The sequence below is a fragment of the Eptesicus fuscus genome, chromosome 21, assembly GCF_027574615.1.
Source record: "Eptesicus fuscus isolate TK198812 chromosome 21, DD_ASM_mEF_20220401, whole genome shotgun sequence".
Taxonomy (NCBI): Eukaryota; Metazoa; Chordata; class Mammalia; order Chiroptera; family Vespertilionidae; genus Eptesicus; species Eptesicus fuscus.
In genome coordinates this window covers 1,885,351-1,907,603 of record NC_072493.1, presented here as the reverse complement: position 1 = coordinate 1,907,603, position 22,253 = coordinate 1,885,351, and the positions used below count along the sequence as shown (strand labels likewise).

The window sequence follows — 22,253 nt, the reverse complement described above, 5'->3', positions numbered from 1 at the left end:
GGGAGCCGGGGAGGAAGAGGGAGAGGGCGAGGCGCGCCTGGCGGCCGGGTTGGCTGCGGCCGCCCAGAGGCTCCTGCCAGTCCAACCACCGACTACACCCCGGGAAGGAGGAGCTTCGGGCGCGCACAAGGCGTCAGAATCTTCAATTTCCAACTTAGCATCTTGGCAGGACCTTTGCGAAGCCAAAAGCAGAGCCCCCCAGTGCAGAGAGAGAGGGGGAAAAAGAGAAAGCAGCAAGGGAGGGGGAGAAACCCAGCCGGGGCGAGAGAGGCGCGCACAGGAGCGGGCTCGGCGGCCGCAGTCGGAGGCGCGCGGGAAGCCACCGAGGAGGTGCTGCGAGCCGGCGCTCGAAAGCCGGGGCCCGAGGAGCGACGGCCCGGGGCAGCCGGAGGCCAGGTGCCTGCCCGCTCGCCCTCGCAGGGCGCCGCCGGCTCGTTGGCGGCCGCGGCGCGGCGCGCCCCATGCCCGTGTGTGGCCATGTCCTACCCGCAGGGCTACTTGTACCAGCCGTCCGCCTCGCTGGCGCTCTACTCGTGCCCCGCGTACAGCACCAGCGTCATCTCTGGGCCCCGCACGGATGAGCTCGGCCGCTCGTCGTCGGGCTCCGCGTTCTCACCCTACGCCGGCTCCACCGCCTTCACGGCGCCCTCGCCGGGCTACAACTCGCACCTCCAGTACGGCGCCGACCCCGCCGCGGCCGCCGCGGCCGCCTTCTCTTCGTACGTGGTGAGTGAGCGGGGCCGCGGCGGGCGAGGGCGGCCGGGGCGGGCGGGGGCTGCGGGGACGAGGGCCTCAGCGCCACTGCGGGCCGCCCCCGCCCAGCCTCGCGGCCCCAGCAAACTTGGGCGAGTGTCTCCTTCGGCTTCCGCGGGCCTCCGGCTCCGGAGTTGCTGGGAGCGGAGAACCGTGTCTTGCTTGGACCGCTGAGCTGGCGGAAAGTGTTTTGGGAGGAGAGGTCGCTGCAATTAAAGAGCAGCATTTGGTTCAAACGTCAGCCCCAGGCCGCCCTGCAATTTGCATTTTTAATTTTTTTTTAAGTTTTGCAATTTTGGAAAACTAGTTCAAAAGGTATAAACCCGGAATCTGAGCAGAAGCATGCTAAGTTTATGTAAATGTGTTTGGCTTCGCCTTTAATTAGTCCTCCGAAATGTTGCAAATCCGTAATCCTATCTCCGCAATCCGATTTGGAGGTATTACGTTTCTGAAAAGTCGGCCGCGCTGCGGTGCATCCGGGATTTCTCGGCCGGGTGCACTTTCTGGAAAAGCGCCGCGGCTCCGGTTTGGGGTAACATTTTGGAGGGCGGAGTGCCGGGCCGGCCTTAGCTTTTCGTTCGTCTTTCTGGGAGAGGAAAGTGCCTTTCCTTCCCTGGCTCTCCCGCCTGGGGCTGAAGTGCCGCCACCCGGGCTGGAAGCGAAGAGTCGCCGCCGCTGCCCGGACCTCTCCGGGTGGAGGGCCGACCGCGGTGGTCGGATCTGCACGCCCGGGACCACCGTGAGCGGGCGCCCGGGCCTACGGGGACCGGGCCGAGGCCGGGGTGGCTTCGAACGCCCACTAAGAACCGGACTCCGGACTTGGCGCTCCCGCTGCGCTCTGAGGAGGGGGAGGGGTTGCCCTTAGCTCAGTGCCCGCCGGCGGAAGCCGGAGCGCGGGCCTCGCCGCCCGCCCGCAGACCCCGGGTCGCGGGGACAGGGTACCTCGGCCGCCCGGGTGGCAGTGGGGACCATGGCCCACTCTCACCTTCTTTCTGCCTGTTCCCTGCAGGGTTCTCCCTACGACCACACGCCGGGCATGGCAGGCTCCTTGGGGTACCATCCCTACGCGGCGCCTCTGGGCTCCTACCCTTACGGGGACCCCGCGTACCGAAAGAACGCCACGCGGGACGCCACCGCGACGCTCAAGGCCTGGCTCAACGAGCACCGCAAGAACCCCTACCCCACCAAGGGCGAGAAGATCATGCTGGCCATCATCACCAAGATGACCCTCACCCAGGTGTCCACCTGGTTCGCCAACGCGCGCCGGCGCCTCAAGAAGGAGAACAAGATGACGTGGACCCCGAGGAACCGGAGCGAGGACGAGGAGGAGGAGGAGAACATTGACCTGGAGAAGAACGACGAGGACGAGCCGCAGAAGCCCGAGGACAAGGGCGACCCCGCGGGCCCCGAAGCAGGTGGGTGCGCACGGGAAGGGGGGTGGAGTGAGAGTAATAGCATGGAAAAGGGGGGGCGTGTGGAGAAGGGGCGCACAGGGCCAGGAGTTGGGTTGGAGTCTTTGCTTTGCGGGCTGGGACGCCCCCCCCCCCCTGCCCGGAGGCCTCCGGGCGCCTCACGGCCTGCGTTCCGCCCGCAGGAGGAGCGGAGCCGAAGGCGGCTGCGGGCTGCGAGAGGCTGCAGGGGCCGTGCACGCCCGCCGGCAAGGAGACCGAGGGCAGCCTCAGCGACTCGGATTTTAAGGAGCCGCCCTCCGAGGGCCGCCTCGACTCGCTGCCCGGGCCCACGCGCACCAGCGGGCCCTCCCCGGCGGCGCGGCCGGCCGAGGACCAGGGTCCTCACTACCCTCCGGGCGCCCCGGCTCCAGGCCCGCATCCCGCCACGGGGGAACTGCCACCCGGTCCCAGCGGGCCCTCGGTCATCCACTCCCCGCCGCCGCCGCCGCCCCAGGCGGTGCTCGCCAAGCCCAAACTGTGGTCCCTGGCAGAGATTGCTACATCCTCGGACAAGGTCAAGGACGGGGGCGGCGGGAGCGAGAGCTCTCCGTGCCCACCTTGCGCCGGGCCCATCGCCGCGCAAGCCCTCGGAGGCAGCCGCGCCTCGCCGGCCCCGGCGCCGTCACGCTCGCCCTCGGCGCAGTGTCCCTTCCCCGGCGGGACGGTCCTGTCGCGGCCTCTTTACTACACGGCGCCCTTCTATCCCGGCTACACGAACTATGGCTCCTTCGGACACCTTCACGGCCACCCTGGGCCCGGGCCGGGCCCCACGGCCGGTCCGGGCTCGCATTTCAATGGATTAAACCAGACGGTGTTGAATCGAGCGGACGCTTTGGCTAAAGATCCGAAAATATTGCGGAGCCAGTCCCAGCTAGACCTGTGCAAAGACTCTCCCTATGAATTGAAGAAAGGTATGTCCGACATTTAACGCGGGCTGCGTCGCTCCCGGACTTTCCTAATTTATTTAAAACCAAACAAAACATGGCCTTGGCAGTTATTTTTCCATCAACAAGAGAGAAAAAACTACCCCTCCTATTAAAAAGTTTATAGTTCATGGAGATGGATGACATAAAAAATGTAAACACCTACACACACACACACACACACACACACACACACACACACGTCTTAACCCACCGAAAAGAAAAGTTTAAAAAAAAGGATTTGTATTAAATCTTATTCTGTATATTTAATGTAGCATTTTGTATTTAAATTGATAATTCAATATCTTTGAAGTAAATTATGAAATTAAGACACCTATACAGGCATCTAATGTTTTTTTGTAATATAAGCATATACATTTGTGTCCCCCCTCCAAAAACAACTGTTTCATAGTTTAAAAATACAAGTTTAATTTAATTTTTTTACACCTATTGATTTTTTTTTCTGGGTATGAGCTAAACTATTATTACAGAAAGGAATCAGGTTATACTCTTAGATTTAAAAAGTAAAAGGAACTGCAGCCGCCTTTGTAAAATGCAAAGTATTTAATTAAAAGAGATTTTAACATAATCAGAGCCTCAGTTGCTTTTTAGAAGCCTCAATACACTGTCCATCGCCTTGGACACAAGGTGCAAACTGCAACTTTTTTTCCAAGTGGGGAGGGAAAGATTCCACAGAACCTGGGGTGCCAGGGGCTCATCTCCGGCTGCAAGCCCTGGGGAGCATGGCCCCCCCAAGGCGGTTTGGGTCACTGATGGGGGCTGCTTGGGGGAGACTGGACCCTGGAGGAAGGAGGAGAGAGACCCAAGTGTACGCCCAGAAGGGAGAGAGGATGGCAAAGTCAGCTAGAGGCACGCACCAGCCAGCTCCGTCGCTTAACCTGATTACTTCCAATCAGTGTCGTGTTTTATGCAAAGCAATCAGCTGGTGAACTTTGCTAATGAGTTCGATTTTATGCCGGATTTAGCCCTTATTACTATTTCAAAGGTGCTGCGGGCTACTGCGGGCGGGAAGCGTTAGGGGGTGCCAAGTCACTTGTCTGCGTTCCCCCTTCCAAATTGGGCATTGATCTCTTCCTTGGATTTGATCAAATTAGTCAATGTCCTATTGTGGATGGTGCGGAGGGTAGGTGGCCCGGTAGATTCCCGCACAGCCTCCGGGCTGGGGCCGCGGGGCCGGCGAGGGGACGGTTCCCCCCTTTCACAGGTAGGTGTCACACTTGTCCTGAATTTCAAGCCTGCACTTTGCAGAGTGGGAGACGGGAGAGTGGGCGGAAGTGGGGGGAGGGGCGCCACAGGGGCTTGAGGGAGGAGAGGGGCCCTGAACGCATCTGGAGAGCCCTAGCCGCCCCCGCCCTCACCCTGCGGCGGCCCCGTTCTGCTGAGTGGCCTTCCCAAGTTGGAGGGAATGCGCCTCGATGACGAGGCCCGCCGTGCGCGCCACCAGGCTTGTCGTCGCTTTAGCACGTTCCTATCTCCGATTCCGGAGTTCCGATAGCTACACAGTATTTCTGAGGTTGTTCTGTTCCCGTCTTAACCCCGCACATTTCTTCCCAGCGTGTGAAAGGTCAGGATGCGGCTCCATCCCCGATGGAAAGGAGCCCTGGCCCCGTGCCCAGGGCCCTCCCACGCGGTCGGTGCTCGCGTCTCCATTTTGCGCGCGGACGTGCGGAACCGCGGACGTGTTTTACTTCGTGGGAAATTTTCAGCGGTCGTGGGGAGGGGAGCGTTTACTGGGAGAAAACACACACAACTCCAGCGAGGGGAATTAATTTGCTCTATTAAACTCATGCCTGAGTGTAGAGAGAATGTGTTTGTACATAACACTGGTTTAATTAGGCTAAATCAAGGTGCGCTGATTTGCATTGCGACTCAAGCTTACTTTATCCCTACTTGCTTTTTTAAACACCTCCCCCCCCCCCAACTTTCATCGGAGTTTTGATTTTTGCTGGTTTTTGTTGTTGTTGTTGTTGTTGTTTAAGCAGCCACGGAGCGCCTTTAGCCTTTCCTAATTTAAACGAGTTTGAAAGCTTTCTCCAGATGTGTTTCTACCCCCCCCCCCCCCCCCCAACAGCGGTCGGCTTCAGATTTTAAATTAGTGAGAAAATTCACGCAGGGAAAATGGTTTCAAAGCTGGAAGTGAATGATTAAATATGCATGAGGCGATCGTATTTTATTTTGTCCCTTTAATTATAAATGATTTTTTTAAACAATTGAATTCCAGAGATGACTTGCCCTACCCAGCCCCCTCGCGCCCCAGCCCCCTCCACCCCGCCCCCCGCAGCCCGGCTCACAATCAGCTTTTCGCCCTGTTGATTATGCAGCCCCAGGAGTCACCTTGTCTTCTCAAAAAGTCAGAAGAATAGGCCGGTCCTCTCTGAAGAGAGACTCTGCTGGGTCTGGGAAGCCCTGGCCCGACAGACACCCTGCCCGGTGACTTTTCAGGAGAAAATTACAGGCCTCCCTGTGTTCCCAGGAACATGGAAATGGCGCGGCGCGGGCCTCCCCAAGTCTGGTTGTGGGGACTCGGGGGACGGGAGGCCAGCGCCCGGGGCTGCCTGGGGACAGGAACCGCACACCGGGGAGCCCCTCGGCGTTTCTCCTCAACGGGGTGCCGCTCAAGGAGCCCCGCGGCTGGGGAGCAAAACCAACGGGGGGCGGGGGGGGCCTAGAAGGCTGGTGCCCGAGTCGCCGCCTCCTCCCCGCACCCCTCCCGCCCTTGGCCTCTGCAGGGCCCACGTTTCCTTTGCGTACTTGGACTTCCATTAAGTTCACGGGTTTCTCCTTTGCGGAGCTGGGTTTTGGTGGCCAGTGGCTTCTCGGGTGTCTGGAGTCCTTGCCGTTTGGGGGCGGCCTGCCGGGCAGATGGAGGTTTGGGCATTTAGAACATGCCTCGGGCGGTGAATCCCAGAGGTAGTTGCGTGTCTGCAGGGTCCTCGAGCCTCCCCTGGGCCGCGTCTTGGGCCGAGCCCAAGGCAATGCGCCTGGGAGGAGAGCGAGGAAAACTTCCGGCGAGGGCCGGCCTGGATGCGGTTAGTTCGGAAGTGGAGCGAGGCAGCGGCTAGGACACCTCCGTGCTGGGGCTTGGGCGGCATTTGCCACCTGCTCGCGGCTGCACGGGCACCAGCCCCCAAGGCGAGCCCAGCTTGGCACTTAGGAACCAGGAGGCCCTGGGTCCCGGGCAATAGAGACCATGGGATCACCGAGTTGGGTCTATGCAGTCCATCCCCCCGGGAGGCAGAGCCCAACGGGGGACCGGGTGGGTTCCTTCCTTTATCCCTCGGTGCCAGGAGGAATCCGTTCCTGGGACTTGGCGATGAGGAGCGAACAGCCCAGTCAATCCCCGAGGACGCCTACGAGGGCGCTGAGGAGAGGCCGTGGAGGGGGGCTTTTCCTTCCCAAGCCCCTCGCCTCGCAGTGCCAGGGCCTGACACGCTCCCTGGTCTGGGTGCGGGGCCTGCATCGAGGCCTCCGAGTTTGCAAAGCGCTCGGGGGGCCGCTCATTCCCGGTGAAGTGCGCGACTCTTGGGGCGCGGGAGGTGGGAGCGGGCAGGGGGTCGTCGTGCGGGCGGTGTCTTTCAGCTCACCTTTCCCCCTCCGCCCCCCTCCCCACCCCCCACCCCCTGCCACTAGCTGCCAGCTCGGCAGAAGCCTAGAAGAGCGCTCCGCAAAGCGCCCAAAGCGAAAGGAATGTGATTGCGCTCCGGGGAGAGAGCCGGGCGCGGCCGCAGCTTAGGAAGGGCGCCGCCTGCTGGCTCTCCAGCGCCGCGCGGTTAGCGGAGGAGGAAGAAGGCGACGCCAGGCTCTGCCCCCACCCGCAGCTGTGCCTTAGCCCTGAACCCCAAGCGGGTCAAACTTGAACCGCTCCACCGCCTCATTCGCTTCTGCTCGGACCCAGTACCCACTTAACACTGGGGGTTTGGAGAGCAGGACCTGCGACTAGAACTATGTTAACCCTACAGATTCCCACCGTGACTTAGGCACCGTCTGGACAAACAGGCGGGAAGCCACGGAGAAACAGGCCCGCGGCTGAAATAGCCCGAGGGTGGGGGCGGGGGCTGTGCGCGTCCTCGCCCGTCAGGGTCCCCTTGAGGTGCCTGCACTTGAGTGTCTGCTGGCCCAGCTCTGGGCCCCGCACAGTTTTGTCTAATTTGCGGTTCGGCATGTCTGAGGTCTGCCGTGCAACCTTGCCCCTAAGGCCGGGTCTGACTTTTGGACTGTGGGTTGGACATCTGTAGGAAAAGGAAAAACCAAACAAAACTGCCCTGCAATGCTTCAACCCCTCCTGTTTCGAAAGAACCTTTAACGAGGTCGACGTGGCGAGGCAGGAGGTGCTTACGTGGGCGCCCCCAGCACCCTTCCCACAGCGCCAAAGGGTGGAATCAACTGCCCCCTCCCTGCAGGGATACGGGGGGAACGCGAGCTCGCCTTCTGCTGGGCTCTTCGCATCCCTCACCCCTCGGCCACCGGCCACCAAACAGGAGGAAAATCGGGCCTGACCAGCACCTGGCCGCCGGCCCTGCCCGGACTGGCTAAAGCCCCGGGACTGTCCCGAGCCCCACCCCGCGGGTCTCCCTCGCTGACCCGGCTGGAGCCGGTCTCCCTTTCGTTTGAGCGCTAAATGCGACGTGGATCCCAGCACAAGGCGTGGCCCGGGTCGTGGGCTAACAGGGGATTGATGGCCTCTGAGGCCATGCTGCAGCTCCGGCTGCACCCCTGGCTCTGGCCTGCCCCTCGGGGCTGTTGGGGTCTCTGGCCTCCTGTGGACCGCAGGCCCCAGTCCCGGATCCCCAAGGTCGCCGGCCGGCCAGGCCGCCCCGTGGAGCCCGCCGGGCCCAGACGCCGCGTTGCCCAGTGAAATCTGCTTTTCTTTGCTCCAAGCAAACCCCGGCTCTCAGCGCTTCCCCTGATGGATGCAAATGTGAATGTGCACTGCTTTAATTGGACCGGCCCCAAGATGAAAGAGACAAACGGCTCCCCGTTTGCTAACTTATTTTCGGAGGGAGGCGTGCGGCGCCGCGTGGAGGGGAGGCCAGCGGAGGCGCTCCAGCTCCGGCCGCCCGCTCGGCTGGGGCTGGTCCCTCATCGACCTGCCCGCCCGGAGGTCCCCGCGGGCCCGTCTGGGCACCTGGACGGGAACGGGCGACGGCACGGCGTGGGCTTCGCGCTTGCAAGCACCTCACCCCCTAAGCGCATTCTCCGCCGGTGCCCCTCCGTTCTTCCCCAGCTCCCCGCGCAGGAGCCACCCGGCCGGGCCATCCTGGAAGGCCCAGGGGCGTCTTTCCCCCGGTGGCATTTTTTGAGAGAAAGATGAGCGGGCCACGGAAAAGACGAGGCTCGGACCTCCTGTCCAGCAGGGGCCCGGGAAGCCGCTCTCTCTGAGAATGGGCTGGAAACCACGGGTGGGGCCCTTCCCCCGATCACGGACGCGCGCAGTATCCACGCAGCCCTCCCGTGTAATTTCATGGTGTCTGGGAACCCCAACTTCCAGGCTTTGGGAGGAGAAAGGGCTTCCAGATGCGTTCCTCCCCCGGGGCTGGAGTTCGGAACTTCAGCGCCTGCGCGCCCTGCCCCGCCACCCTCAGGTTCGTCCCCGATTTGTGGCCTCGGTTTTCCCGAAAAGTTTCTCTTCTGCTCAGAAGAGCTGGGGCGGAAGGTGGTGTGGGCGAGGGCAGGAGGCCGCACGGAACAGCCCGAGGATGGGTGCAAAGGAGCCGGGCACAGGGGGCACCCTCGGCGGAGACCTCGCCCAGTAGCCCCCAGGCAGGCGGGCGGGCGGGGCCGGGCGGGGCGGGGTGCAGCCTGGCTGGGCAGGGCGGCGGGCGCGCCCCGTCTCCCAGGCGCTGATGGATTGGCTTGTCAGGAGAGCTCTGTGCGCCGAGCCCATCAGAAAGCACTTACCTCGCTAAACTGAAATTACTGTCTTTTCAGGAGCTAATTTGTGTAACTCCCATGGAGGGGCTTGAAGGGGGCTTGATGAGGCATAAAATGATGATTAATGAATTTATGGCCGCCGCTCATCAAACAAGGGCTGGCGAGCTCGGGTTCGCACCGGTGGCCTGGAGGCGGCGCTCAACACAACTGGGGTTCGGCCTCCCTGGGCTGAGCGCCACAGGGTTTCTCCTAGAACCGACCCCGGCCCTGGGCGCTTTCCTTGACTTCAGCGGCTTTCTGCCGGCCGCCGGATTGGGATCTGGGCCCCAGGTTCTAGCTGTGCCACCATCGCCCCCTGCTGGCTGGCTGCTCAGGCTGGGGGAGACCTGGGCTCCTGAGGTTGCAGGCCCAGAGAGGGGAGGGAGCCTCTTTGGGCCCTCAGTCTCCTAGAAAACAGGACTCGGAGTGTGGCCAGGGCAGCCCAGACTGTGGAGAGGGCACCTGGGTTGTGGCTTACTGCTTTGGGCCCTGGTGGCTCAGTCCTCCCTCTGCAACTTACTAAGATGTGTGTCTTCCTCAGATCCAGTAACCCTCTGAACCTCAGTGGCTGCCTCTGTAAAAGGGGCCCTGGTTTGTGAGGATTCTAGTGGGTGGCACAGAGGTGTTCAGTACAGTTATTAGGGCTGTGTTGTTCTAAAACGTCACTTCAATGAGACACTAGCAAAAGCCTCCTCTTCCCCACCTCTTCTGGCCATGCACCCCTCCCTGGGCTTGGTCTGGGGGTACACTGGGGAGCCTGGAAAAGCAGTGAGACAGGAGTGTGACCTGATCAGGGTTGAACTTTGGGGAGCCGGCTGGACCTGACTTGGGATAGGATTGAATTTCAGGTTCGTCCCCAGGGCAATTCAGAGCTCCTCCTACTTATAACCCACCCTTTGTCTGCAGGCTCCTGTCCTCTGAAATCTGTCCACAGGGCCTTTAGCTACTTCCTCTGGTCAAGAACCTGCAGCCTTATGAATGGATACATTTAGCTGGGATTCTTTACCTACCTGCCTTCCTCCCCCCTCCCCGCTGCCCTCACAGGCCCGCCCAATTCTTCCAACAATCGCTCTACCTGTGACTCCCTAGCACATGCTGCTCTGAGGACACAGAGCCTAGGAAAGACCCTGACATTGGCCTCTCCAGTGGAATGCTGAGGCTGGCCTCCATTTAGCGCAGTTCCTCTTAAACTGCTCCTTTCCCTGACTCCCACGTACACTGATTGAGCACCTATGATATCCCAGACGCAGGGTTCTAGGTGCCCAGGATGCAGATAAACAAAACAAAGCCTCTGCCCTGCCCCGCCCCGCCCTGAAGCTTACTGTTAGAGGAGAGAAGAAGGCAAACAAATGAGTGTGATAATGGCTTATCCTGAGGTCCAGGTGATGAGTGCTGGGAGAAAAATGAAGAAGGGTCAGACTGGGAAGGGAGTGTGCTCATTCTGCGAGGGCTGTCCCTTAGGGGGTAGCATTGGACCAGAGACCTGAAAAAATTAGGGACTGGGCCACGAAGATATTTGGGGAGAGTTCTGGGCAGAAGGAATAGCACGGGCAAAGGTCCTGAGGTGGGAGCAGGTGCAGGCAGCAGCAAGGAGACGTTTGTGGGAGGGGCTAAGGCTCTAGCAAGGCTATAGGTCCTGTTTGGTCCTGGTGAGATCTTTATTTTTTAATATGTTTTTATTGATTTCAGAGAGGGAGGGAGGGAGGGACAGAGAGAGAGAGAGAGAGAGAGAGACATCAATGATGACAGAGAATCATCCATTGGCTGCCTCCCACACGCCTCCCAGTGAGGACTGAGCCTGCAACCCAGGCATGTGCCCCAACCAGAAACTGAACCGTGACCTCCTGGTTCATAGGTTGATGCTCAACCACGGAACCACACCGGCCGGGCAGATCTTTGGGTTTTATGATGAGAGAGAAGAAGAGACGAAGAGTTTTAAGAGGAGTGTCAGGATCGAATGTATGGTTTAAAGTCAAGTGTGAAGAGCTAAGGCTTTTGGAGGGCAAGAGCAGAAGCGGGGACCAATTCGGAGGCTGATGGAGAATCCAGGGCAGGTAATGCTGCCGTGGACCAGCGAGGTAGCCAGAGAGGCGGGCAGGAGGGGTCAGATTTGAGCTGTGTTTTGAAGGCAGAGTCAACAGGCTTTGCTGATGGGTTGGGTGTGCAGGACGAGAGGAGGGACATTCTGGATGCCACCAAGGATTTGGGCCTGAGCACCCAGGGGCTTACGGGTGACTGGTGCTCGCTGAGATGTCAAACAGTGGCAAACCAGAGGCCTCAGAGCTCTGACCACGGCATCCTCTCGTTATACCCGTCTTTCTTGTTTATTTTTTTCTCCGTGGAGAAACCGAGGTTCGGGAAGTGCACATGACCTGCCCAGGCTCACACGGCGAGCGGAGGCAGAGCCCCGTTGCAAACCCAGGTCTCCGGACTCCCAGGCTCTCTCCCTCTGCCTCGCCCAATCTAAGTTCTCCGGGATATCTCTATTTTAACAGGGAACTCCTGGGAACAAAACGCTGTACCAGAGAAGAATGAATTTATAATGGTGGCGCCTCAGACACCGTGACAGGCTGTCAAGGGAGATATTTTTAGGCCGGGCTGAGAAACACCCTAGCCCTCCGCAGGCCTCCGTGTGCGCCGTGCAGAGGAGGGGAACGCCGGGCAGGTGCCGCGTCTCCCAGACACTCAATGGCAAGGAAGAGCAGGGACTGTCGCCCCTGTCGGGGGTGGGGGGCGGTCTTTTCTAAATAATTGCTCCCCGAAAAGATTTGCTCATTTCTCCTGTTGGAAGTTGATTCCCAGCCTACCCACCATGATCTCACTTAATGCAAGCCACAATGAGTGCTCCTGGGTCCGCCATTTTACAGAGCAACTCCTAGCAAACGGAGAGTGGAGTTGGAGGCGAGTTCCTGAATGAGGGGGCTCTCATGCATGTATTTGAATTTCTTTCCTTCCTTCCTTCCTTCCTTTCTTTTTTCTGTGTCTCAGCTTGACTGTTTCCCCCTCGATCCTTCTCTTGACTGCTTGTGTTGTCTCCCTGGTCGTCAGCTCGGGACGTTTTCTGTAAGACTCTCGGTGGCTTCGTCCCCCAGGGAACCCACCGGCCCTTCGGATCAGCACCCTGACATCTTTCGAGCAGAGTGAGACATCTGTGAGCTCTGGGTGCCGAACACCCTCCCAGCTCCGCCCCAGACACCTTCTTCCCAGCTAATGCGGTTTGACATCAGACTAACCACACAGCTGTCATTGCCGAGGCTTTTTTTTTTAGATCCAAACCACAAGGTTTTTTCTGTTTGTTTGTTAGTTTTGTTGGCCCTCTATTTGTAGCCAGCATCTAAATCCAAACCTGTGGCTCCTTTTTTTTTTTTTTTTTCCAAAGACTCCTCCGTGCAGATGTTCCCTGGCTGTCGGGGACCGATTTTCCTGGATGACAGAGGAGAGTGGATGAGTGGCAACTTAGAGAGAAGGGCTCATTGGGAATAAACACCACCTCCGCTCCATGAAGAGTGTGGTAGAAAAACCGTCGGCCTGGTTTATTTTGGTTGGTGGAATTGTTTTTCTGTCCAGATTTTTTTTTCTTTCTTACTTTTTTTTTTTTTTTTTAACTTTCCCTTTTAATCTGGGAAATGGCTGGCAGGTCCCAGCAGATGTAGGGATGTCTGGAAGCCTCCCTAGAACCGGAGACTGCAAGGACGGGGCCCTCACTTTGCTCAGTGCCCCTCGAAACGGACTCATCTGAACCCCACCCTCCAGACACTTACCTTAGCCTCCGACTGTTGAAACTACCATTTGCAGAAAAATGTCCTTCAAATTTTGTCACCACTTATTTATTCTGAAAGAAATATTGATGCCGCTACGGTAACGGAGAAACCAGTATCCCTTTCCATGGATGGAAGACAATTATTAAAACAAAAAAAAATTAATTGAATGAAGTCCTTGGCCCCTGGGCTTTGAAAGCCACGGGCCTCTCTCAGCACTTCTGCCTGTTCCTGAAGGTCTCCCCAGCCCCACGCCTCCTGCTGTGCGGGCTGCCCTCAAAGCTCGGGGGGCCACATGGGCATCTCTTCACCCCCCACCCCCGCAACGTCATCGCATGTCCCACCAGAGATGTGCTGACCACACTTTGGAAAACAGTAACTGCTCATTTCCCACATGTGGAAACTGAGGCTCTCACAAACCCACAAATCTGCTGTGCTGTTGTTCCTTCCATGCCCCTGGTCTGGCTCTACAAGGTCCAAGCCCCCTTTTCATGTCTGTGGGTCTGTTGGAGCATGGGAATTTTTTAAAATACATTTTATTGATTTTTTACAGATAGGAAGGGAGAGGGATAGAGAGCTAGAAACATCCATGGGAGAGAAACATCGACCAACTGCCTCCTGCACACCCCCTACTGGGGATGTGCCCGCAACCAAGGTACATGCCCTTGACCGGAATCGAACCTGGGACCCCTCAGTGCGCAGACCAACGCTCTATCCACTGAGCCAAACCGGTTTCGGCAGAGTGTGGGAATTTTTGAGCACTACTGAGGCTGTGGACTGTGCCCCAGACAGAGTTGTCAGTGCTGACACCAGGCCAGGCCTTGAGATAGGGTCTCATGACCCCTTCCCAGCCCGTAGGCCTTCTTTCACAGAACACTGCCAGCTTTCTGGAGAACAGGATGACCCTGTGAACAACATGGTCGTCATTGGCATGATCCTGACGCTGCTTGGGAAAAACTGTTTTGTCTTGGGTTACTTGTTCTGCAAAAACAGGATGTGGTTAATGGGCTTAAAAGTGGTCCTACACAAAGGGTCGCTGCTGCTCTCTGGTCTCCTTGCGTGGAGAAAGGCAGAGCAGTCACCGGTTGGCTGGCCGGCCAGCAGGCTGGCTAATAAAGGCTCCCTAAATTTTAATTTGGTCTGGGCTCCAGTGGTCATTCACTCGCGTTAGCTCCACAACAGGTCATGCTTGGGGGTAAGAGGCCAAGGCCCACAACCCAATATGCTCTTTGACCCCACAAAGGACTCTGGCCCTTGTCATTTTCTCTGTGGGGGAAGGAGAGGGGGCTGGGGTCCCCAGCTCTGAGCAAAGTTAGGAGAAGGGGTTGGTGGGCTTGAGGGGTGGATACTGCCTCCCTTTGGGAGGCTCTTGCCCCAGTGGTCCCTCAAGATCCTTTCTTCAGATGCTCACAAGTGGGAGGTTCCCATCCCACTCCCCTCCTTCCTGAAGCCTCCCACAGGGACACAGGGTAACTTTCTTTTTTAAAAAAATATGTTTGTTTTATTGATTTTAAATATATATATTTTAATTTCAGAGAGGAAAGGAGAGTGAGCGAGAGAAACATCAATGATGAGAGAGAATCATTGATCGGCTGCCTCTTGCACATCCCCCCACTGGGAATTGAGTCTGCAACCCAGGCATGTGCCCTTGACGGGAATCAACCCATGACCTCCTGGTTCATAGATTGATGCTCAACCACTGAGCCATGCTGGCCGGGCTGGATTTTTTTTTGTTGTTGTTGTTTTTAAATTGATTTTAGAGAGAGGAAAGGAGAGAGGGATAGAGAGACAGAAACATCGATGAATGGGCTGCATGCCCCCTACTAGGGATCAAGCCGGCAACCTGGGCATGTGCCCAGACTGAGAATCGAACCAACGACCTCTTGGTTCATGGGTCCGGGCTCAATCGCTGAGCCACACCAGCCGGGCCAGGCTAACTTCCTTTAGTGCTAGTAAGTGGGAGGCTGTTGGGTTCCTGGCTGTAATGTCACCCAAAGTCAACCCCTACCCCCGCCCACGCCTTGCCCTTCTCTTTTCTCCCTGGACGAGGGCCTTCAGCAGAGCTTGCTTATGGGGCAGCACCTCCCTGACCTGTGCCCGTCGGTGGCCCTGCAGCACACCAGGCTGGGCCGGGCATCCAGCACCAGCTCTCAGCCCTGCTCCAGGCCGCACAGCCCACTCGCTGAAGTAAGTCGCCAGCCGGCAGGACCACCAGCAACTCTAACTCAAAATGCCCCAAACCAAAGTCACGTCCCTCACAATTCCTCCTCTCGCCTCAGCCTCAGATCCATATCTGTTGCCTTCCTTCCTGCAGTCGCCTTCCTTCCTGCAGTCACCGCTGCCAATGGAAGGGCTTGGAAACACGCAGACCTCTCCCCACTGCCTCCCACGCAGCCGCTCCTCACGACCATAGATCCTTCTGAGAGTTCTTCACCCCCCTCCCCTCCTCTGCTCTCCTCGGAGCCTGTGTCATCTGTGGACAGAGGACAGCTGCCCCGCCTGCCCGGCTCGCTGCCCCAGTCGTCTTCAGAGTCCAAGGCCTGGAGCGCCCTGCCTCTTCAATAGTGTTGGTGCAAGTGAAAACAAACGCATGGCCCCCCAGGCAATGTCCTTGCTTGTATCTTCCCCTGAGACTATGCATTTGAAGCAGCGCTGGGGGCAGACAGAGGGAAGGTCAAGTCCCGATTGCACTCCCTTACCTTGAGTGTGTTAGTGAGACATTAAATGACCGAGAAATCCACACAGAGGGCGCGGGGCCCGAGGTGATGGAGAAGGTGAGCCCAGCCTCTCTGAAAGTCAGTGTCCTTATCTATAAAGCAGGAAAAACAGCAGTATCTACCGCAGAGGGTGAGGGTGAAAGGAGGTCATGTGAGCCAAGCCCACCAACGCACTGGTTCCCTCTCCATCAATGTAAGCTCTGACCATTATTACTCCATAAATACGGTTTCATCTCAGCGTGAAGGACACCCTGTGAGAATTTCCAACATCGTGTAGCGTGTTTTCCCCAGTCCTTCACTATAACTTTTGCTGATCAGCAATGGTTAAGATGTATAGAGTTTAAAAAAAAAAAAAAGAAGCTTATTTTAAGAATCATTCCTTGGAACATTATTTCATTACTTAAACTTTCTGCTGACTCATCTGTTCTTGGTAACTGAGTCTTTCTTTACCAATAACTTTAATTACATCAATCACTCATTCCCAAATCTGCTGAATCATGAAAACTCCTAGCGGTGATACCATGGACTTCTGTCACACAAGCACGGGCTTGTGGAGGGAGAACAGGTCTTCCTTCCTTCCTCCCTTCCTCCCTCCCTCCTTCCCTCCCTCCATTCCTTCCTTCCTTCCTTCCTTCCTTCCTTCCTTCCTTCCTTCCTTCCTTCCTTCCTTCCTCCCTTCCTTCCTTCCAAATAGCCATCAGTACTTCAAACAGGGAAACTATGTTTAGCTTTCATGATTTTCTATCTGTCCATCTATCTCTCTATCAATTTTTAATTAGCAATCTCCATAACAGGAGGAATGACAACTCATAACTTCTTGAATAGCATGGAATGAAATTTGTTTCATCTGATATTTCTGAATCATAAGGCTCATGTCTCCACCTTGGGGGTAAAATAAATGATGTTTGAGAATTCCCACACCTTTGCTAATGGCTGCTAATAGCATAGTTCAAGGGTTAACATATTACCTAAATAATTATTTTGTTGTCAATAATAGCTACCTTATTGAGCTCTTAGTATATGCCAGTTATTGGACTAAAGGCTTTACATATATGATCTTGGTAGAGCTTCATCCAACCTGTGGAGTAGGTACTACTATTATCCCCATTTTACAGATGAGGAAACTAAGGCACTGAATGGTTCACTTGTGTAAGGAGATGTCAGAGTGGGAGATGAACCTAGGAATGTCTGACTCTCATTTTCTGGGCCTCGATGGAGCTGGGGGTGGGGGGAGGGGAGTTACTGGCTGCTCTTTGCTGCTTTAGGCATTCGCTGTTTTTCTGGCTATTCATGGCTCAAGTCTACTGGGAGTAGATTAAGGTACCGGCTATTTTCTGAGCTTGAAATGTTATCTGATGCTGCAGGGAAGCAGTGATCCTCCATTTGGTGAGAGGAGTCAGATGCAGGTGGGGTGGGGGGGGTGCATCTCATAAAACCCTGCCCCAAAGTGCATGCTCTTCCTCCCCTCCCCTCCAGGCCCCAGTGGTTTCCCTCTGAGACTGTGACACCAGCCCCCTAACCGGCCTCTCCGGCCCCAGGCCCTCCCTGCACCTTTCCATCCTCATACTCTTACCTTACCGGCCAGGGGAGCTACGGGAGGTTGTAGAGGAGGAGAAGGGCTAAACCAGAGCTGAACTTCCAAATGATTCAAGTCCCAGTTCCTCCCTCTGCCATCTGAAGCTCTTCATCTGCCTGACCCCACTCTCTGATGCGACCCCGTCTCCCAAAACCCTTCATGGGCATTTTGATGGGGTCATACTGGCTAAAAGGTCACTCCCTCAAGGTGATCCTTGAGGCGGGTTCTTCTGCCTCAGAGCAGTCCATCCCAATCACATTGTCTAAATCCACTCACAGTTCTGAGATGGACTCAAGTGCTTCTAGAAGCTTCTAGGGCTTTCTCAATGGCTCGTGGGGGCTGCTGCTGAGGAAGGAATGGCAGAATGCCAGGCTCTGGGGTCAGTCAAGCTGGGTTTGCACTGCACCTCTGCCACGTGCCAGCTTTGTCGCCTTGGGCGAGTGGCTTAACCTGTCAGAGCCTCCGTTTCACCGCAGTGAAGTGATGACGTTGGTATCTGAGTCCTGGGAGCATGCCTGTGGAGTGCGGGGGCGGGGGGGGGGGTGCTCACTCATTCTAGGGTCCCTGCAGAGCCAGTATGTTCACTGGTGACATTTTGAGCGACCGCGCGTAAGGACCGGAACCAGGATGCTTCTTGGCCTGGGTGGTTCCATGCGCACCTGGATCTGCTTCCGAGCTCTCGTGGCCCACTTGGCTGGAGCCTGCACCATACCATGTGTCTTACTAGGGTTTGCAGGGTGTCTGCAAGCCTGGGAGGCCAGGCCTTTCTTTCTGCTTTTCTTTATCAAAACCAGTGGGCTGAGCATTTCATTCCCCCACGCAGAGTTCTGGACGAGCTGATCAAGGGTTTAAATGGTGTATCTTTGCAGACTCTACAAGGAGTACAAACCAGAGTGTGTCTTAGCTTCAGAGTCATGGGGGCGAGAGCATCCAGGGGATGTTCTGAGGATACAGGCTGAGGACGTAAGAACGTCCACGCCAGGGTTCTATCAGCATCCACCTCGAGACCCCTGGGAGTCAGTGCTCAGGGAAGCTGAGGGCCCAGGCGTCGCCCCTCGGGTGGGTGGGAGGGAGGGGGAAGGCCTGTGCGGCTCTGAGGCGGGTGGGGGCGGGACCAGGAGGAAGCAGTCACCTCGGTGCTCTTAGCCGGGTGTGGAGCAGGCCCGTGTGGACTTGGGACTTCCAGTGCACCCACACCCAGTATGGGAAGTTTCTCCACTTCCATCCGGGCTTCCTCAACAGCCCGGCCCAGTCCTGCGTCCTGGCTCTTCCTATGGAATGACAGGTCCCGGGATTTGGAACACGTAGGGATGAAGAGAGGCTGGGGGACCAAGCTGTCTGTGTTCCTGTCCCTCCATGCCCTCCCTCCCCGCCCCGCCCCAGCCAGTGACACCACCATCTATAAGAAACCTGAGACTCAGACTCAGCCTTTGCCATCTTCTCCAAAGTGCCAACCCCCCACCCCCCCGCAGTGACCAAATCTGGATGAGAATTGGTGGGTTCAACTTCCTCGATCCCTACTTCCATCCCTGAGACCCAGGCCACTGTCATTTCTCACCCCCTCAGTGACTCCCCAGCACGAGTCCTGTTCCCGGCAGTGAGCCCATGTTCCCCCCGAAGACAGATGCGTTCCCCTCCCTGCAGTATTTAATGGCTCGCTGCTGCCCTCATGCCAGGCCCCAACTCCAAAGCACGATGCTTCTCCAGACTTGGTGCTCTAACCCTGTGACCCTGGGGCATTTCTATGCCCTATTTTGTCTCTGGCTGTCGCACATGCTGTTCCCTCTGCCTGGCCTGCCCAGGTTGTCACTCTCCCCTTCACCTTTCTACAGTCAACGCCGCCATAGCAAATGGTCTGTGTTTAGTAGAAGCTCCCTCTTCCCTCAGTGCTCTGCCCCTCTCTGTGCTAGAGGTATAAAGTAAGGGAGAAGCACAATTTACCAGTCTGTGACCTTGGGAACTTAATTCGCCTCTGAGGTTCAGTTTCTCTATCTGTCAAATGGGACACCATCCTGGTGATAAGAGTCCATTCCAGTGGACGTTTCAAAAGTCAATGTATGATTCAGTGTCTCACAGGATTGTTGTGAGGATTGAAGGAGATCATTGCGGCCCATTTTTATAGACCTGCAGGGGAATACACAAAGGCAGCAGGCCCAGTCCTAGTCTTCAGGAACTTTCCATGAGATCTGATTCATACCACCAGGGCTCCCAGCTCTTTGAGGGCCATTGCCTTCCTTCTTTCTTCATAAAGGAACCTCAACTTTGTTTGGCATGGCCAGGTACCCAGACCTGGGGGATGAACCATTTATGTCCAGGCCAGTTGAGATCCTTCCAATTCCCTTTGCCAGATGCTCACTTTCTTAGCCTTCCTTGCTGCTAGGTGATCATGTGATCAGTTCTAACCAATGAGACATGAAGAGATAGATATCTACTTCTTTCTCAATATCAGCCTCTACTTGTATAAAATGAGGAGATGGGATCAAAGAACAGCGATGTTTAATTTCCCCACCCCCTACTTTTTAAGAGTAGAGGAATCTCAATTTTTAAAAAAATATATATTTTATTTATTTTTTACAGAGAGGAAGGGAGAGGGAGGGAGAGCTAGAAACATCGATGAGAGAGAAACATCGATCAGCTGCCTCCTGCACACCCCGTACTGGGGATGTGCCCGCAACCAAGGTACATGCCCTTGACCGGAATCGAACCTGGGACCCTTCAGTCCGCAGGCCGACGCTCTATCCACTGAGCCAAACCAGTTAGGGCACCAATTTTCTAGTTACAAAAAATTGTACATGGAATCCTAATACATACAACAAGTAAAGCACAATTGCCCAAATTGGAAGGGAGATGCGTGAGTGCAGGGACCCTCTCATAGACGTTGCAGGCAGCCCCGAAGTATGTTTACAAAACAACACTTGGAAAATGACTGGGTGGGAGCATCTCTACATCCTGTGGTAGACGTGTGATTTTATTTGTGCATTATTCTTGGACACTTATTCTGGTCCAGTATCCTTAATTTTTCTCAGGAACCATCTCTCCTTTCTCCTGGATCCATATGGTTTGGATGAAGTTAATTCAATTCTGATTCTCGGGCAAGACATATTATTTAGGCCTGACCAACAGTCTCTGCCCCTGGATACAGTGATTGGTTCAGGAATGTGCACATGACCCCATTTGGCTCCATAATATTGAGATCTAAGATGTTATTAAAATTGAAGAGAGGTAGAGGCCTTCTCTTCCCATTGAACTTGAACCCTGGGACTATGAAACCCAAGAGCAAAGCCCACATGGAAGGGAACAGAGCTGAGTGATGGAAAGGGACCAGACCTTAGAGACTTGGAGCCCTTGGATTAAGCTTTGCCTGAAGACAGAGCTACCACTGGATTTTTTGTTTTTTTGTGAGGCAATAAATTCCCTTTGGTTTAAGTAGTTTGAGTTTTACCTTCTAGTTTTGTAACCCAAAGAGCCCCAATTAGTACAGATCCTTTCCAGACCCAGAATCCTGGGATCTTCTGAGAGGTAGATATACAGGCTGTTCACAGACCTGCCAGTTGTCCTCCTCCTGGGCATGTGGTAGGATTGTACTTCCCACGCGTTGTGAGGAAGGCATGTGGTACGTGACTTCCTTTGCCAATGAAATGCGAGTAGCAGTGATTTGGGTCAATTCTGGGTGGGCTCTTCAAAAGTCAGTGCACGATTCACCACTTTCTCTTTCCCTCCCATAATGATGTTCCAGATGGTGGAGGTTCCATCAGCCTGGGTCCCAGACTGAGGACAACGTGGAGCAGAGAGCCCTGCTGACCCTCGATGGATATGTACCGTGAGCAAGAAATAAACCTTTGTTGTTTAAGCCATTGAGATTTTGGGTCCTTTGTTACAACACCATACCTTAGGCCAGTGGTTGGAAAACTCATTAGTCAACAGAGCCAAATATCAACAGTACAACGATTGAAATTTCTTTTGAGAGCCAAATTTTTTAAACTTAAACTATATAGGTAGGTACATTGTTATTAACTTAATTAGGGTACTCCTAAGCTGGCCTTTGCTAAAAACTCAAGGGGCCAAAGAGCTGCATGTGGCTCTTGAGCCGTGATTTGCTGACCACTGCTTTAGTCTATCCTGAACAATATACTCAGAATTCTTCTTCTCCTCCTCCCACTTTTCCTCCTCCTTCTCCTCTTCCTTCTTATCTTTCTTTCTCCTTCTTCCCCTCTCCCAATGCTGCCCTGCTTTGCCCAGCAGTCAAATATAACTCGATTTCTTATTTTCTGTCAATAGATGTTAAAAGGCATCCATGATTGTTCATCTCCTGCCTTCCCAATGATATCCAAGTGGGCATTGGCAGAGATAACCACCCTCCCCCTACAAAACCATGCCCCTGGCATCACCACCGGTGCCAATCAATTGCAGCCGTCAGTCAGGCATCCTTCCCAGCACTGGCATGAGCAGGCCAACTTCCTAATCATATTACTGGGCTCACAGGGCTCTGAGTTCTGGAAGAAAACCTTCTCCAGTAATCCCCACTCATTAGCTTATGACAATTAACAAGATCCTGAAGGTTGTGCTACGGTATTCATAACATAGAGCTCTGCCAAGATTAAAAAAAAAATCAATGATTAAAAAAAGCTACATTGGCCTTCATTGTTAATAAGCAATTTCTAGAGCGGATCGGTAATTAGGCCAGTGCTCAAGATCCTGCAGCTGGGGCAGAGGCTTGGCAATGACGAAGTTCTTTGGAAAGCAGAAAAGTAGAAGCAAAACATTCCTGAAGCTTGAATGCGATCTTCATCATTAACATATAGGACACTTGTGTAGCTCAGGTGACTCAGACTTTCCTGCCGACAAGGGCTGAACGGCCCACGTCAACAGGCACACCGAAGGCCTTATGGGAGCGGTGGGGACTGCAGGGAACTTCACAGTGACACCTTACCTACATTCAGCTCTAGCTGATCGTCACCACACAGGAATGTAGGCCCAGTGTCGCTAGTTCTGTCAAAATCCATAGAAATCGCCGCCGACATCACATTTCCCCTAAAACACTCCTGTGCCGTCCAAACTGAGCAACCACAGGCAGAAGGTTTGATAGTATATAACAGGGTCACCCTTATTAGCTCTTTGCATTGGGAATTATCTCCACTTTACAG

The 22,253-nt window shown here is 55.4% G+C and overlaps 1 protein-coding gene and 1 long non-coding RNA gene across 5 annotated transcripts in view; one reads left to right on the top strand and one right to left on the bottom strand.

Moving 5' to 3' along the window:
* The window catches only part of LOC114226719 (uncharacterized), a 38,856-nt gene extending 38,323 nt beyond the window's left edge, over positions 1–533 (bottom strand). Inside the window, exon 1 of the long non-coding RNA XR_008555039.1 lies at positions 487–533. This is a non-coding gene — a long non-coding RNA (uncharacterized LOC114226719). The remainder of the gene's footprint in view (positions 1–486) is intronic.
* On the top strand, positions 12–20,963 carry IRX5 (iroquois homeobox 5). 4 transcript variants are annotated; one of them, XM_028126961.2, is made up of 4 exons: positions 12–726; positions 1,763–2,168; positions 2,348–3,115; positions 20,846–20,963. In XM_028126961.2, the coding sequence occupies exons 1-4, from the start codon at positions 478–480 to the stop codon at positions 20,908–20,910; spliced, it is 1,488 nt and encodes a 495-aa protein (XP_027982762.1). In that variant the 5' UTR covers positions 12–477; the 3' UTR covers positions 20,911–20,963. The 4 variants fall into 4 exon arrangements, with proteins under 4 accessions (XP_027982762.1, XP_008150555.1, XP_054567327.1 ...); XM_054711352.1 differs by lacking the exon at positions 12–726 and adding an exon at positions 978–1,492; XM_008152333.3 differs by lacking the exon at positions 20,846–20,963 and having other exon boundaries at positions 2,348–3,464.
* Positions 20,964–22,253: the final 1,290 nt, after the last annotated feature.